Here is a 17,360-nt window from a genome sequence, read left to right as displayed (position 1 = left end):
AGTGGTCCCCTTTTATCCAGGTGATGATCTGTGATGAGGTCCCTGCTGCTCATTGTGCTCTGAAAAGGATAAAAATGAAGCCTTTTGGTGATGGCAGTAGGTGAGGGCATCTGGGGAACATCTTCTGTGTGCAGGCAGAAAATAGAGGGCTTGGAAAAGATTTTAAGGTTTCATGCCATGCAGCCTGATCCATCTCTGGAGTGACCCTGCTCAGGGTAAGAGCTGGGCCAGAGACCTTCAGAGATGCTCATTCTCTCTGTGCCTCCAAGCTTTCCTTAAAATATGGAAACAATTCCCTATTTAAAGGCTTTTATTGGACTGGTAACATGAAGGCAGGGCATGGTGACATGATCCCAGGGTTTCTGGGAACTGAAGCCTTTCCCTGGGACAGTGTGGCTCCATGGGGCAGGCAAGCCTGTCCATGGTGGTTTTCTCTGTGACTCAGTTTCCCCACCTGGAAAACAGGGGTTTTGGGGATTCTCTCAGGCAAATTTTGTGATTTTCCCTAAATCTCCCCTCCAGGGCGTGGGTAAGGATTAGCGAGGGACTCGAAATTGCCTGTTTCAACTGCATAGCTTGGGTGGCCGTGGACCCCAGGGACACAGCGATGGCTCACCCTCTGTCCCAGGCATTCCTTTGGATGTGTGGTGGCACCCGCAGAGGTGGCACTGATGCTGTGCCACACTAGTGGATGTCACACCTCATCAGGGGCTTCCCCAGGCTCTGCTGGCAATCTGTGCTCCTCCATCCGAGGTGCAGGGTGCAATGCAAACCCAGATGCCACACATTCCAGCCTCCACCTCTCAAGTGCTTCTGAGACCTCTCGTGCCTGGCATCATCAGCTCTCCTGCCTCAGAGTTTTCTGAATAGGGCTGACAATATCTGGCAAGACATTTGTCCCTGGTGAGCACACAGGAGACAGGAGGAGTCTTCCTGCCCTTAGGCAGGGGAAGAGGGGACGCAAGAAAGAAAGGAGGAGAGGATAAAAAAAACAACCCAGAAGAATGGTGGCTCAAAATTTGCTGACTTTCTCACTTTCCGTGGCCTCTGGAGCAGAAGGAAAATGAGTTGGAGAAGGTTGGTGCTTGTGGATGGCCCCGGGAGCAGGACCAGGCTGCGTGTCCTTGGGCTGACCTCTGATTTGGGGTCTTTGGGGCAGAAACACCTTTCTGAAGGTCACAGAGTGAGCGTGGCTGGGGGGATGTCCATGGTGGGATCTACTGTGGGGCTTTGAAATCGGCACGTTGTCATTCCAAATCCTTCCGGGGATGTCTGTGTTTTGGAGAGAGTGTGTTTGGCTCTCCAGATCCCTGTGAACCTGGACCAACCCACTCCAGTGGACCTAATCCTCCTCCAAACGTGAGGAAGGACCAGGGATTCCACTGTGGGTAATCCACCTCATCCCAGTGGCTGCTCTTCCGGCTTCCCATGCCCACCAAGGACCTCTCTGTCTTAAAGAGGCCTCAGCCATTTGTGGCTGGGGAGCATTTTGGAAGTTTTAAGAGCTCACCAGATGTGGTTTTCCCCCAGAGACACCAGCTGCCATGTCTCCCTGTGCAGGGCACATAAGGCTTAGCTTGCTGTGACCTAAATCTCTGCTTGTCCCCAAACCGGGTCTCCACCTGGTACCCAAACTCCTGGTGCCTCCTCCGCCCCCCGGAGTGCTGTGATCCCTCTGGGTATGCTGGGTGCTGCTGGGTTTGCCAGAGGAGGGAGGAAAAGGTGGAATGTTGAGCTTCTCCCCCCTTGCCAACCAATTTCTCCTCTAGGAGATTAGTCCCTTCCCTGGCTTACAGGAGGATTTATGGCTGCTCCATCTGCTCGAGCCCAGTAGGTCAGCGGGTGCCAGCGAGGAGCAGCCTGAGCCCAGCTGCTGTTTGTACTTCCAGGCATCCAGGGGAAAGGGCTATACCCTTCTTCTGGCTATATATGTTCCCTAGAGCCTGGCAGGTGACAGTCATGCTTTTAATGGGGTTTAGACCCAAGACTGTTTGTTGATGGAGCTGGTGAAAACCATGTGGAGTAATGTCAGTGTTTTTAAGGTGCTCTTTAGGCTAGTGGAAGGCCATGAGGATGCTCCAGGATCTCCCCTTTCAGCCACAATAGTTACAGGGAGGTGTTTTCTCTGTAAATCCTCTTGGACTTTGAGAAAGCAGGCAGGCAGGTGCAGAAGAGCATCTCCCTGCGGGATCTGCGGGGGAATGGGGGTGTTTGCTGGCTCACAAGTACTTTTAGAGCCCAGTTTTCCTGAGAGGGAAGCTGGGGGGCAGTAGGGGCAATACAGGGCTCTACCTTCTCCTGCTCCATCGCTCCTGTCTTGTCACCAGTGGAAGGTGGTGGGTAGGGAAGAGGCTGGAGGTGGGTGAATTAGGGAAGAGCTTGTGACAAGTGGGCTTAGGGAGGCTGGATTTATAGGGACTGACGGAACTAGGTTTGTGGAAGCGTGGGGGGGCTGCTGGGTGACGCTGGGGGCTGGAGTGTTGCTGAGTGCCATCCTCCTCCTGGGATGTGGAGACCACGGGACACAAGGAGCCTTTGACCGTGCCCAGATCCCAGCCTAGGGCAGGCCTGGTGTGCTGCTGGACCCAGGAATGTGCTCCCTACCACGCTGCTGCCTTTTCCTGGGGTATGGGGCTGCACGGGACCCTGCCAGACCTGCCCCCCACCCTCCCCTGCCACCAGCTCCCAGAAGGCACCAGTTTATCTTCTAAGGTGGCAGAAAATCACAAACGGGAGATTTGGGCAGCATGGATGAGCTACTGAAATAACCTGCCCTGCAGCCATCCAGCTCACCCAGCCCTGTGAAGCCTGGGGCTGACCAGTTCCAGCCCCACCGCCATTCTCCTTGCCCTGCTGTTTGGTCAGGAACGCCGATGGAGGCTGCCAGGTGTCAGCTCGGAAATCTTTCAACTTTCCCCGGTCTCCGCAAATGGACAATGTCTCCGCTCATTAGGTACCCGCCCAGGGGGCAGATGTCAGCTCTGCTCATGGCTTTTCTCAGCTCATCCCTGCCCGGGCTCCTGACTGCTCAGCAGCGCTCAGGTCCCATCACATCACCGGGCTCTGCCTGTGGGGCTGCCCCTCTGCCAGCCCAGCGGCACCTCCCATCTGACCCCTACCCTGGTCTCGCTGCCTCCCCCTCCTCACCAGTGGTGTTTGCAAGGATTTTTAGTTAAAAGGCTGGAAAATCACAGGCACTGGTGACACGGTGTGTGAGTGTGTGGAGCTGGAATTGGTTTTCCTTGCCTAGGCAGTGCCTGGGAGGAGAAGGCAGCTCTGAAGGCTGCCCTTTGAGGCTGATGCATCCCGACAGCTTGTTCACTGGGACATTAAAATCATTGCCTCTGTCTGTGTGAAACACCCGGGCAGGCGGATGATGGGAACACAGGTCAGGGGAGGATCCCTCTCTGCCTGCACAGGGACTGACAGCCCCCAGAACCTCAGGACAAAGCGGATGCCGGCGCTGCGGGGGCTGCTGCATCCCCACTGGCGGGAAGGGGAGTTCCCTCCAGCACAAAGAGGGCTGACAGCCTGGGGGGCAATGCAGGTGGAGCCATCTCACTGCTGTTCCTGTCTGTGGGGTGTACTATAGATCAGGGTTTGGTGGCAAGGTGGGAAAACATCCCCATCCCATCCCATCCCATCCCATCTCATCCCCATTCCCATCTCGTCTCATCCTATCCTATCCTGCCCCATGCCATCCATCTCATCCCATCATATCCTGTCTCATCTCCATACCATACCATCTCATCCCATCCCATCCCATCCCATCCCATCCCATCCCATCCCATCCCATCCAATCCATCCCCATCCCCATCCCCATCCCCATCCCCATCCCCATCCCCATCCCCATCCCCATCCCCATCCCCATCCCCATCCCCATCCCCATCCCCATCCCATCCCATCCCATCTGTCTTAGTTTAGGGCAAATTAGGGAGGAAAACTCCAAATGGGGGTTTCCCAGGGAAATGACCCCTCCCCACCAACTGGTCTGGGAAAGGAAAAAAAAATTCCTTGGAGAGAAGTGGAAAAAGCTGATTATTTAACAGAAATTGAATCATATTAAATAATAAAACCTCTCGCTGTTCGATGGGATGGCAAGTCTAGGAAGAAAAGTCCTTTTCATGTGGTGTAGCTCGGCTCACTCAGGTTCTTATCAGTCCCTACAGTGCTGGAAAGTGCCAAGGCCCAGGCCCCGGTGGGCCACAGGTGTGAGCTCCTGGGGTTTGGCTGGGTGTTCAGTCCAGAGCAGGCTTGCACAGATCCAAGAAAACCCAAAGGTCCAGGGAACTCCTCTGCCTCAGCTAGCTAAAGCTAACTAAAAGCCAGAGAGAAGCTCTGTTCCGCTGTCTGTCCGTGCTGCAGACACCACAGTCCAGGAGCGGGATGTGTGGGAGTGATGTTTTCCTTAACACACTGCGCGCTGCTTCTTCCCCCTCTCTTGCTCTCAAAGCCAGTCTTAAAGGTGCAGAACTTAATATATAACATAAACCAGACGATTGGGGATACCAGTATCATAAAGTCACCCCAGGACACCATCCCATCCCATGCCATCCCTCCCTCACCACTGCACAGCACGTCTTCCAGAGGACCTTGCGTTTTCCCTGAAGGGTCGCAGCAAAGCCAGAGGACCTCTCACAGCTCTCCACGCTCTCTGCAGAGCCTGAACTTCACACAGATGGTCACAAACAGCCATCAGCAGTGAGGAGAAGCTGAAGTTTGCAGGAGAGGCAGGATGGGTGTCAGGGCAAGCTTTGGTAGTTTTGGGAAGGGGAAGTGGTATGGAGTAGGGAATGTGATATTTGGGATGGTAAGGTAGGGCATCCTACACTTCCTGAGTAAAAGCAGGGAGTTTTCACAGCTCCATGGGACCAGGCACAGGAGCTGCTCCCATATGGAAGTACCACCAGCTCACCTTGAGGGCTGGCCATGAGCAGGGAGCCACCCTCAGCTCCTTCCCCTTGGCATCCTGCTGGTGCCCACTCTTTGGACAAGGTTTGTCCAAGTCTTTGTGTTTCCTCCATTCTCATCCCAGACTAAAGTTGGAGTCCCCTGGAATGAGGTGGCCGAGGGCTCCAGTGCAGGTGGAGCCATCAAGCTGCAGGTGCTGCTCAGTCCTGGTCCCTGTGGCCTCACTGGGGTTAGGATTAAGGGCAGTGAAATGCTGTAGTCTCCAGAGGCTGTTTTTTGGGATTGGCCACATCAGTGCATTGGAATTCCTTGCGTCCTCAGGTGGGATGCAGTAGGTGGGATTTTGCTGGGATCTGGGCACTCTGCTGTTCAGAAATGACTCCTTCAACATCCTGAGTGATCCTTGTGATCATTCCTGACCATATTTCCTGATGGGATGTAGTCCATGAGAGCTTGCGGGTGAACTGGCCATGCAGGGATGGAGCCATGCTTTCCACTGCCATGGATCGGGAGGAGGAAAACTTTTGGTGGGAAAAGCTTACTGTTGCCTCTCCTGGCACCACTGCATGCTTCACTGGAGAAAGCAACCAGGAAAAAAAATTCAGTTGGCTCCTTAGCTTGTACTGTCAGGGCAGCCATGAGGTGCAGGGGCTTTGGCTGTGCTGTTAGAGGATTTGGGAAACGTCAGCCAGGGCTGACAATAGTCCCCCAGCAGCCCAAATGTTGCTTGTCCGTCTCATGATGCCTCTTAAGACAATTCCTGAGTGCCTTGGACTGGTCAGTGATGAGGAAGGATGTGGTGTGATGTGGCAGAATCTTCTGGAAATCTCTACTGGAGCTGTCAGAGGGTGCTTAAAGCAGCCAAGATGTCCTTTGCAGTGCTGAGGTTTCTGCCTGGAGGCTGCTTTTGGGTTGCTTGAGGTTCCCTCTTACCTGTGCTGGAGCTGAGGTTGTCCCAGCAGGGCACCAAACCTCCTGTGTGCCTGGAGGTGACCTGCACCCTGATGGGAGAGAACACCTCATGGGTGTGCACTGGTGCCTGCTGCAGGAGCACAAGCTCGTGGCTGGGATCTCACCTGCCCTTCGTGGTGGAAGGGGTGGGACATAACAAGGAACAGAGCTGTTGAGAGATGGACCCATTTTTGATTACAAAAACTGCTAACATATTTCTTAATGCAGTGTTCCCTGAATGTTAAGCCTTGCCTTGGGATAAACTCAAACCTAGGACCTGGAAGATGAGTGCAAGTCTCTTCCCCCATGAATTTGTGGGGTGTGGGTTGATGATTTGTGCCCACACTGACTCTGGGAAGAAGGATTGTGTTTCCTTGCAACCCCTTGTGCTTCCAGCATCCCTAAATCCTTGCCTGAGCTTCCTTTTCATGGGTATGTTGATGAGGTTGCTGCCATGATGAGGATTTTCCTTTCTTAGTATCAATCCTGGAATCAGTAACCAGCAATTGGTACTGATTGGAATAAAACAATTACCAAGGACTCCTCTGATTTGTCCCTGAGCTTCCCTGTTTCCTGTGTTGCCCTTGGCCAGGGCAGCAGGCTGGGAGGATGCTCTGTGGATTCTGGGTTGGGGGCTGCCTGGGCTCCTCAGGGTGATGAGATGTGCTGTCTTCCAGATCCTTCCCTGCCTCCTGCACTGCTGACCACCAGCTCCACGGGGTCCCTGACCTGTCCCTGTGGGTCTTCCAACGGTGAGTCACAGTTTGGGGTTTCCATTCTTTCCAGATTTTTAGCTTTGGCCGGAGCCCATGGGACTGGATGTTGCAATTGCAGCAGTTACTGGGATTTAGAATTTATCTGGCTCGTGTAGGCTCAGTGGAGAGCAGGGGAGTCCCTCAGAGTCCACCCTGGGACCTGTGATGCTTGCAGGTGACACCAGCTGGGGGTGGAGCTGCTACCTTGGAGGACATGGAGAGAACTGTTGAGAGAAAAAAACAAATTCTGAGGACAGCTGGTTGCTGAGAGAGGCTGTGTGTGCTCCATCCTTGGAGGTTTTCAGACCCCAAAGGAATAAGGCCTGCTCTGACCTTTGTTCTGGCACTGCTGTGAGCATAAGCAGGACTGAAGACTGACCTCAGGAGGTCCCATGGACTCCTCTCCCACTGAGAGGCTCCTTCCCATGGCAGGGAAGTGCCCAGGGGATGAGCACGGTGGTTGCTGAGTCACCAGGAAGAGGAAGCTTTTCCTTGTTAACACACAAGGTACCCCAGCACACTAAGAGCAGCACCACACCCAAGCAAGGGGTCTGCAGCTCACCCACCCTGCTGCCCAGGGAATATTTTGGGCAGTGGAGAGGTTTTCCTGCCCTCTGGCACTTGGTTTATTAGCAGTTGAGGCTGCTACATTGATTGTATTGACAGGTAGTGCACACCCCAGTTAACTTATTGGGAGCAGCAGCAAAAATCCAGCTGGCACTCCGCACCCATGGCACTGAAACATGCTGGATTCTTTCCAACACCGTTGGGTTTCTGTAGGAAGCAGGCCCTTGGCTCCACAGCTGGGCATGGCTGTAGGCAGGTGACCACAGAGGAGGACTGCTGGGATGTGGTCACTGGGGAGTCTCTCTGGTAAACCAGGGATCCCATCCTCCATGGGATGATTTCCCGTGGTTGGTGAATGCTGAGGATCTGCCCAAACCTGTTTGCAATATAAAGAAAAATTTAAGTTCTGCTTGCCTAAGCCCATACACAGCCTGGAGGTGATGCTCTTGATCATTCTTCCCCAACCCCTAAACAAGACTGTGTTTTATTTCTCTATGAAATTAAGCAGTTTTGGTCTTTCCTCTGTGCTGTGCCTTAACCTCTGCCATATCCTGGTCTGCAGGCTCATGCCGTGGACTGCTGGGCTCCCCGCCACGCTCAGCATGCCCTTTTCTGGTGCAGCCAGACCCTCCCAGGAATCACTCTGGAGCTTGAGGCCGTCCTGTAGGGTAAGGTAAGGTCCTTCCCAAGTCATAGAATCCCAGAATTGTTCAGATTGGAAGGGTCCCCTTAGAGCTCATCTTGTTCCATGGGGACATCTTCCACAGGCCCCGTCCAACCTGGCCTAGAACACTCCCAAGGAAGGGGCAGCCATACCTTCTCTGGGCAAATCCTGGAAGGAATAGTCTTTGCAGGTCCCTGAGGCTGTAAAACATCTGCAGGGAGGATGCTGGGGCCTCTCTCCTGTATCCCTGCAGGTCTCCCATGGAGCCATCTCCACCCTCACCGCCTGCTTTCCGCCACGTTGGCCATTCCATTAAAACCAGCAAAAGAGCTAAGCTGGGAAGTGATTTTCATCAGCCACTCTGCTTTTGTGACTAAAATAGATCTGGAGTGGCCCTGGGCCATCATGTTGTCCCAGGCATTGACTAGCACGAATGGATGGCGGGGCAACATTTTCCATTAGTGGAGAGGAGGATGTGTGTCTCCGAGGGAGAAGACAGCTCCAAAAAGCAGAAATGTTGTAGCGACAGACAAACCCATTTCTCTTTTCTCCCATTCCTTTTACAAGTGTTGCTTATCCCTGTTTCCTGCACGGAAAACGTCGGGAGAGTCCAGCCAGAGCAAACAGCCTGCAGCTGCAACATGAGGGTGTGTTTTGGATAGAGGGCTGGAGGTTTCCCAGAGGAGCTGCAGGTGACCCAGTAAGGCACAGCAAGGATCAAACTTGCCAAAAAAGACTGTGAGGAGGTTTATCTGTGACCTCTGGTGATGTGGTGGGTACTGGTTATGTCTGGTCTGAGGTCTCTGCCATCACCTGTCCAGCAAGTGTGTTTTATTCTCTGGCTCTAGTGAGTACACTTTCCTGCAATATAAGGCTGAATTTGGGTGGACTTCACAAAATCTCATAGCTCCCATCTCCCTCTGGTAAGGTCTCTGACATCATTTTTCTGCCTTCTCATGCTCCCTGTCCACCATCCCATCCCTGCTCTCAGGTCTGTGTCCCGCCCCTCTCCCACATCCGCAGGAGGGAGCCAAGCCTGGTGTGTGTCTATCCAAGCCCTCCCCGAGGCTGTGTCTTGGACCTCTTGCCCCGTGGTGTGCCATCCTCAATTCAGGGCTGATCCTGTGTGTGTGGTACCTTGACCTTTTTATAGAAAAACTACAGCTGGGAGAGACAACATGGAAGAGCACAACGTGGGATTCTGGGCATTGTCCTGTGCAGGGCCAGGAGTTGGACTCGATGATCCTTGTGGATCCCTTCCAACTCAGGATATTCTGCGACTTTACACTGGAAAAACTGCTGCTCCGTCTTCCATCCAGGTGATGGGATGAGTGGTCACTGCTGAAGCTGTAAGATGGAGATTCTACAGGGTTAGCAATGTGTTCAGGTGGGAATGCTGATTCTGGAGATGCTGTCTGGTGGGAATTGTCCATTCCAGCAAGGCAAACAGCTGTGACACGAGGCTGCAGGGTGGTGATGGGGATGTGCCCGCCAGTGCCAATCCATTTCTCAGTTTGATCCTAGTGCTCAATCTGACCTTGAAAGTGAATGAGCGGAGCTCACCCATTGATCCAAACTGGGCTGATGAGCCCCATGCCCTGCGGAGAGCTCGGCCCCCAGCGCCAGCTCCCTCTCTCCCCCTTTTGTTCCTGCCTCCCCTTCACGCCTTTCCAAAGCCATCAGTCAGAGTGTAGCACCCCGGGCCGCTGACCTTGCTGGGGGCCAGGGGGACAGCATATAGGTCCCTGTAGAGAGCTATCCCACTGTCTGATGGGCTTCTCCCAGCTGCCACTGCCACCTCTGCACTGCTGGTAAGCCTGGCATCCACCTGCCATCAGCTTGGGACTGTGGGGAGGCCTGGGACAAAGCAAAGGGGTTGGTGCCCATCATGCCAGGAGCCACATTTTTTGTAGGCAGTGGTGTTATCTGCCAAACTGTGTGCCAGTTCTCCTGATTTAAGGGCTCTGATGGCTTCACATGGGGAAACTACAACTTGAAGCATCTTTTAATCTTAGCTAAAATGTCACATGAACTGGCAAAGTGTATTTTTTTACCTGTTGGGAAGCAAAACCTGATTTGAGGTTGGAAACCTAGAATTCGCCTTGGCTAATATGTAGAAAGGTCAGGTTTTGGGAGGAAAGAAGGTGATGGGCCTTCACTTCGCATCTTCTGTGCTTTAGCCACAGATATTTTCCCGCAGCTGAAAATAACAAACCATTTTAATCTAAGTATTGCTTGTTCTGATCTTTTAATCCAGCTTGCTTTCTATGGGCACAGCGGCCTAAAATGATTTATCTGCCTGCCTCTCTATTATATAATTATTGGGAAGATTACTGAGGAGCCAGCTTTAGCTTCTCTGGGGAAGGAGGAGGGGGCCGAAAGGTGGGGCGAGGGATCATGGAACCACAGAATCGTGGAATGCTTTGAGTTGGAAGGAACTTTAAAGCTCATCTCGTTCTGACCCCCTGCTGTGGACAGGGACACCTTCCACTATCCCAGGGTGCTCAGGTTTCTTTGTGGCCATCAGAAAACACAGGAGGGGCAAGCAGCGAGCTGGGTGCTTTGGGCTGTGGCCATAGTTTGCATTTGAAAATTTTAGTGTTTAAGTTTCTCCCTCAATGTGCATTTGTTGGAAGTGAGTTCCCAGTGATTTGGCTGAAGCATGACCCTCTGAGCCAGAGAAGATTTGGGTGAAACCCTGCACTTTTTCTACACTTATTTGGGGCTTATTATGGCTGTACTTGTGGTTTTGGGAGCACTGTGATTTGAGACAGTCTGGCCTTGGGAATAATCTGGAATTAGGGGCTGTGCTCCTGATGCTTCAGGAGGGGGAACATCTGCAAGGAAGAACCAGCATTTGGGACATGGTGGTGATGCCAAGAAGGGCTGGAGGTGCCCATGGCTGTTTCATCAAGCTCAGCTGGTCCTCCAAGGAGCCTTAGGTGCTTAGGAGAAGGGCTTGAGCCCTTGAGTGATGGGGTGGCTGGGGCTCTGCAGAAGTGACATCCAAGGGCAGATGCCCAAGGTAGATTTGGCTGCAGCTTGAAGGTGAACAGATGTATCCCTGGCATGGAAAGACAGCACAGCCAAGGGTTGGCACAGCCGGGTGGGGACTTGGGTTGATGGAAAAATGCAGCTTCTGACTGGTGCAACCAATGTACTTGAGCTTCGATGGACAGAGCATGAGGATGTCTGGGGGCTCCAAAAACTCCTTTTTCCTTCCCCAGTCTGAATGTCTGGCCATTGAAGGGCTGGTATCTGCCCTGGCTGCTGAGGGAAGGACAGGAGATGCTTTGCCTGTGGACCGTGGCCAGCTGGGATGTGGTGGCTCAGAGCTGGGAACACCCCTAGCACCAGTCAAAATCAAATACTGGGAGCAGTGGCTTGGCTTTCCTTACTCCACAGCATCTCAAGGACCTTTTTGGGATCCCCAGAATTATGCTGCATTTTGAGCTGGGTGAGTGTCTGTGTGGGGACACTGAAACAGCCTTTGGGCCTGGTGAAGCCATGGACTGGTGGGAGCAGGTGGTGCCCACCCAGAGTGTGCCACTGCTCTTGGTCCAGCTTCCCAGAAAGCTGTTCCAGCAGCCTCCAAAGGAGGAGATTGTCATCTCTTGGAGCAGTTTGGTGTGTCAGCCAGGAGGGCAGCAGAGGATGGGAACAGCTGAGGAGGGGTCAGGAGCAACATTGGGGCACGAGATCATCTGGTTTGGGTGATGGAGCAGTTGTAACACATCCCCTTCCTGCAGGGAGCCAGATGAACTCTGGGACGTGCAGGCAGCGCTTCAGCAGGGTCCTTCCCACTGTGATGCTGCCTCTGAGGTGGAGGGTTTAGCACAGGTCTCCTGTCCCTCCCAGAGGCTCTGGCCCCACACTGGGTGGGCAGGCACCCCATAAAACATGCCCAAATTTCCCCCTGCGTGTGGGCAGCGCACCGGAGCTCATCTCGTGCTGAGATCCTTTCTCCTTCACATTGGAAGCATTGGCTGGCTTGACCTCATTGCCTCAAGGCATCCAGATTTGCTCAGTGGCCTTTAAAAAAAAATAATAAAAATAAATAAATAAATCAAAGCCCATGAAATGACAAGAACATCAGCAGTGGGTGCATCCCCCTTTCCAGCAAACCCAGGGATTTGGGAGAAAACAGGTCACGTGCCGTTCATCCTGTGCCACGTGGTGGGTCTCCCATGGCCAATGAGGTTGGGAGCCCTTCTGCGCCGAACAGCGGAATAAGAAAAAAAAAAAAATCACTGGGATTTTTTTCCCCCCTGTAGCATTTTTCATCCTTTCCAAACGTGAAAAGACTGGCCATCTGTCTGGATCCCCCTCCCGCCAAAGCGGCACGAAAGCGGCTCTTTGGGAAAGGTAAGGAGATTTAAAAGATTGTCTTGGTGGAAGACCACCTGCCACGGGCAACTTTTCCTACCAGTGTAAGTCAGGGAAGGATCCTGGAATGAGCCAGGTCCCGGGCTCCAGTGTGGGTTGGAAGAGCTTGGAATGCTTAGGAGCAGTTTTAAGGGAATCTCTCGTGGAGGAAATTTAAGCCTGTGGCAGCGTGAGGCGGGATTATTGGAGACATCGGCACACAAGCACGGCATTCCCTTAAGTTAGTGGCTGCTCCCCAACTCTCTCCTTGGAGAAATTCCCCAAACAGTATTGGGAAATTATTTTGCCAAATATTTGTTTGCTTTTGTTTTCAGGGAAAAAAAAAAGCCAAATATTTTTTGTGAGTTAAATTTGACAAATCTCACTGCAAATTTCTTTTGCAAAATTGTCGTTCTCGAAGCGTGTGCTTTATTTTAGTTAAATTCCATTTTACCCGTGCCTGGCAGCCAGTGCCAATGATTGTCTCCCTAGGTAGGGAAGTGTCCATCTCTTCCTTAACCAGAATATCCAGCTGTTCCTAAATTCCATGATTTGCAGCTCAGGCTTTGGACAGTGTCATTTGTGTGTGCGCTTGGGTGGGAATGGCACAAATGGAATTGCCTTCAAGAAATGGACACAAATAACAGGGATGTTAATCATGTCTTAGTGTGGCAACATAATAAAACCCCCAACCCTGATTAATTTGATTTTTATGTTGCATTATTTTGTTTCATTTGAAGTATTTCTGTTTATTTTTGGTTCCAGTATATTTCCAAATTTTTAATATTTTTATTTTGAATTCCATTCTTGTTCCAATATTATTTAAAGAATATTTCTAATCCGTTCCACATCCATTAATTTTTAATGCTATAAATATTCGTATTATTTAATTCCATCCTATTTCCATTATTTTTCTTCTTTTTTCTTCCTTCTGGGGGGGAAATTTGATTTGGAGAGAGGAATCCCTTTTATTATGATTCTCGCTTTGTTTTCTGTTTGCCCTCAGATACCCATTTTCCTCAGGGTGTCAAAATTCTTCCTGATACCATCATGTTTCTGTTGCATTTTCTTTGGTTTCATCATCACTTTATAAGTAGAAAAGTGAAATGTCAGTGGCAAATATTGTAGATGACTTAAAAGCTGTTGAAATCAACCCCAGATTATCATCTCCATACTATAAAGGAAAAATACTCTCGGATACGTTTTTCTCATAATCCGAGTTTTCTGGGAAAATGTAATTTGAATGTGAACTATCTTAAAAGATACGATTTTATTAACTGGAAGTCACGTTCAGCTTAAAAATAAACCAGAAACAGTGGCTCAAGGACGTTGTGTTTAAGTTTCCATAAAATGATTGACCTTTGTTTTGACAGATGCAAGGACAGATGCTGGGCTGCATTTTGATACAGAAACCTAACTCTGAATTAAAAAAAACCTGCAGTCATTCTTTACTAATAGCTGGGGTTTTGTTCTTAATACAGAATTCCAGAATAACTCAGTAATTTTTCTGAAGCTCTTAATCTCAGACTTCCCCCTTTCTTTTAGGGATTCATATTTATAAATATTTTCAGTGTTCTCAGAGATGGAAGCAAATTTTTTCTTCTTGGGAAATAACAGCAGGAAATGTTCTTTTAATCTTGCTGAATTAAGAGGACGTTTATTCCTCCAAGAAGAATGGTCATTTTGAAGTGGGGACGAAAGGCGGCTGTCAAGGCAGAGGGAATAATCTCTAATTGCCTCCAACATTATTTGAATACCTTCAGAATGGCAGAGAAGCTGCGGGAATGTAGCGTGGGATGAAGGAAGAGGAATGCTGCCAAGATTGCTGGTGGATGGAGCAAATCCCTTGGTGGTGGCCAGCTCCCTTTTGAGATGGACCAGGGGGCACGGGGAGCTGCTCACACCCCACCTTGAGGAATACTCCCCTGGGTACCAGCCAGCCATGCTGCTTTAGTGGCCCCAGGGTAGCTTTTCCCAGGGGATCGATTGTTTTTTCCAGGCTCCCTCTTGGAAAATGGGTGTTTGCTGTGGAGCAGGCAGAGAGGGCACCTTGCCGGTGGCGTGGCTCTCTGTGGCGCGGGGGGGAACATGGCTGGCACACTGGGCTGAGCTTGATCCCGGTGGTGGCGCAGCACTGAGAGCCCTGGCTCCAGGCTGTGTGTGCCTTTGGAGAGCAGGGGATGGTCCCCAAACCCATAGGGTTGCACCTCTGCCCTTGAGCCCCCCAGTCCTGCAGCACGAGGGTGGGTGACAGCCCCCATGATGGGAGTCTGCCAGTTCTCTGCAGCTGCTTTCTGGCCAGCTGAGCTGGGGAGGGAATTTGAAGGCTTCCCTGGTTGGAGAGGGTTGTCTCCATCCACCACACTTTCTCCCAGCTTCCCACTGAATGCATCCATCCTGTGCTGTAATCACATGCACACACACGGATCTGGTTTAATTTATTTAGTTTGGGGGTCGCTAAGTGAGCTGGCAGCATGCAGTGGGTGCACCTTGCTGTAACCAAACCCCCTCCACTCCATGGATGCAGTTTGGGAGCTGGATACCACCCACAGCAGAGGCAGGTTGTGGTATCGGTGATATCGGTGGTGCATCCCCCACGGATTTAGACAGACCCGCAGCCCTGCAGGGATGCAACCACTGCAGTGGCTGTGCCCTCGCTGCCAGGGCCAGGTCTGGGGACGGGGTAGTCGTGACCCTGTCTCTGGCAGCCATCGTTCCCAGTGGACCCAGTTCACCCATTCCCTGGCTGGGGTTTGGCTCAGCATTGAGACCCGAGGTTACACAGGACCTACCACAGGGAGAAGGGGAGAGGAGAGGCGGCTCTCCTTGATTGTAATAGGGGTTGAGGTTTAGCTGAAGTGAAAACAGATCGGGAGTGACAGTTTTGGAGCCTGCTGTCAGGGTCTGAGCGCAGCGCACTGGCGATCCACCCCCGGATGCCGAGGGCCCCTGTCTTCCCCCTCGCCAGCTGGAGCAGGGAGAGCCAGCACTGCGCGGGACAGGGACAGGGACAGGGACAGGGCAGTCCCTTGTGCCACCGCATGGCCCTGGCACACACTGCCCTGCAGCCCCTTCCTTGGGCTGGGGACAGTGTCAGGTGGGACATGAGCCTGTGGTGGCCATCGGTGTGGGATCCCCGCTCCCATCTCCTCCGGATCCACACCAGTGGGGGCCTGGCAGAGGAGGGATGGGGTCAGTCTGCATCCCAGCCAAGCTCCTCGGGGCGCCGGGTCACTTCTCTAGGGCAGGCGTCTCCCCATGTCTCTGATCAGTCTCCCATTCCCAAAGAGCATCTGTGGCCAGGGTTAAAGTCATGGGTTTGGGATTGTGGACAAAGAGCACTGGATGCAACCGGGGTTGATGGGACCAGGGTGGTTGTGACTCCCCCTCTGCCTCCCTTGCTTGATCCCCATGTGTTTTCTGTTCTGCACCTAATCTGTCCCTAATGTCCCCAGCATGGCAGCTGGGGAAAGGAGGAAGACCTGTTCCTGCATCCCTGGATTAGCAGGGGCTAGGACCTGGCCCAGGTGCTTTGAGAAGCTGCGTGGCATTCATGAGAGTAGCCCCAGCCCGTCATGTTTCTGTCCAGCATTGCCTGGACAGACCCCTCCGGGGCAGCCCATGTGCTCCAAACCTCGTCCCTGTTTCCAGGGATTAGAGAAATGGAGATGAGATGAAGCAGTAGATTGCTTTGCTCTCAGGATGAAGGGATTTGTGGGCTGCCCCCAGATCAGTGGATTGAAAATGGAGGGAAGCAGATTGAAAATGGAGGAAATTATTGGGATGATGCTCCCTGTGGGATTAAAGCCAGGGCAGCCGGCAGGCTCTGGAGGAGGAGGGGAATGAGGGGGGGTCGTTGGATGGCTGCTGCTGGGCACTGTGGAGAGATGCTCTCGGTTGCACCCTCATCTGTTTCGGCAGATGCCCTGGAAGGTGGACATTTTCCTGCTTTCCCAGGTCCGCGGAGGGGTTCTCTTTTCAGCTGTCCCCCCAGCTGCAAGGATGGGAATGTGCCTGGAGCCTTTTGCAGTGCTGTGCCTCTAATTTCCAGAATGCTGGAGAGCAAGCTGCTTGTCTCTGGAGGTCCATACACCTCCCTGTGGTCTCTCTTTCTTTGCGAGCATCCAGCATGGGTCTATGGCCATGAGCATCCTTTTTAGGGAGTCCTTTGGGCTCCCCTGAAAAATGGCATCTAAAATCTGGCACTTAGGGGGCTGATATTTGACTAGGGGGCTGATATTTGACTGTCTCATCCCTTGGGGTGTGTTTCCAACTGCACTTGCTCCTTTGCGGCAAGAGATGGGTGCTTTGGGGCTGATGCACAACCCCAGCAGAGCATCCCTAGGGCATCTGTGGAGGCATCTCCTGCTGCAAGGTGACATCACCTGGTTTCCATTCCTTGGCCTCTGGCTGGGAGGAAAAAACCCTGAATTGGGTGCATTTGGCTCGGTGTCAAGGTTCTAAGTGTGGTTGTTTAACAGAGATGAGTTGTATTTGCCAATACGTGAATGTTTGGAAGGTTTAAAGAAGGTTAACTTGCAGCATGGCGTGGCTGTGGAGAAGTTCTTTTCCTGGATCTTCTTCAGTGCAGCTCAAGCCCCTCGCTCAAGGCCCTGCGTCCCTCTGCCCCCTGTGCTGCAGATCCTTGCCTCCTCCAGCCCTTCCCCGTGGGGCTGTGTTTGCTGGCCCCAGGAGTGTAGGGTTGCTCTCTGCTGCCTGGATCTCTTTGAAGAGCCATTTCACCATTCCTGGTTTCCTTCTGCTGATCCTGCAAGTCAGCTTGTCACTCCCAGCCACTTTCAGATGGATGGGGACCACTTCCTCTGTTCCTGTGCACTTAATTGCACCCAGTTAAGTTCAGTACTTTGCCTTGCAAAATTCCATCTTATTTTCTTCACATTGCCAAGCTCATTTTGACTTCCTGCTCTGCTCACCAAAAGCTTTCCCCACCTGTGTTGTCACCTGGCATTTTAACAGAAGCATCTCTGGTCAGTGTTTTGGGGGAGTTTAGAACATTTCCCAGCCATTCTGCAGTGGTTTCACCCACCCCAGCTCCCATCACACACCAGTTACTCCACTCTGCGGTGGGCTCGGTCTGGCCACCCTCTGCAACACTGCTTCTGCAGCACGGTCAGGGATGTGGACAC

At 52.2% G+C, this 17,360-nt stretch overlaps 1 protein-coding gene across 50 annotated transcripts in view; it reads left to right on the top strand.

Annotated features, from left to right (window-relative positions):
* Positions 1–17,360, top strand: part of PCBP3 (poly(rC) binding protein 3) — a 55,059-nt gene that overhangs the window by 3,352 nt on the left and 34,347 nt on the right. For 20 of the 50 annotated variants that reach the window (XR_015289377.1, XR_015289375.1, XM_023930525.2 and 17 more), the window contains exons 3-4: positions 6,540–6,614; positions 7,747–7,852. Coding sequence is in view for 13 of the 50 variants with exons in the window: in XM_023930525.2 (XP_023786293.2) it covers positions 7,751–7,852 (102 nt within the window). In the remaining 37 variants the exon portion in view is untranslated. Of the gene's footprint in view, positions 1–6,539; positions 6,615–7,746; positions 7,858–12,122; positions 12,214–17,360 lie in introns of all 50 variants that reach the window. The other 30 variants (XM_086898209.1, XM_086898205.1, XM_086898199.1 and 27 more) reach the window with 3 other exon arrangements.

The sequence above is a fragment of the Cyanistes caeruleus genome, chromosome 7, assembly GCF_971803275.1.
Source record: "Cyanistes caeruleus chromosome 7, bCyaCae1.hap1.1, whole genome shotgun sequence".
Lineage (NCBI taxonomy): Eukaryota > Metazoa > Chordata > Aves > Passeriformes > Paridae > Cyanistes > Cyanistes caeruleus.
This window is presented reverse-complemented; position numbering and strand designations above follow the sequence as displayed.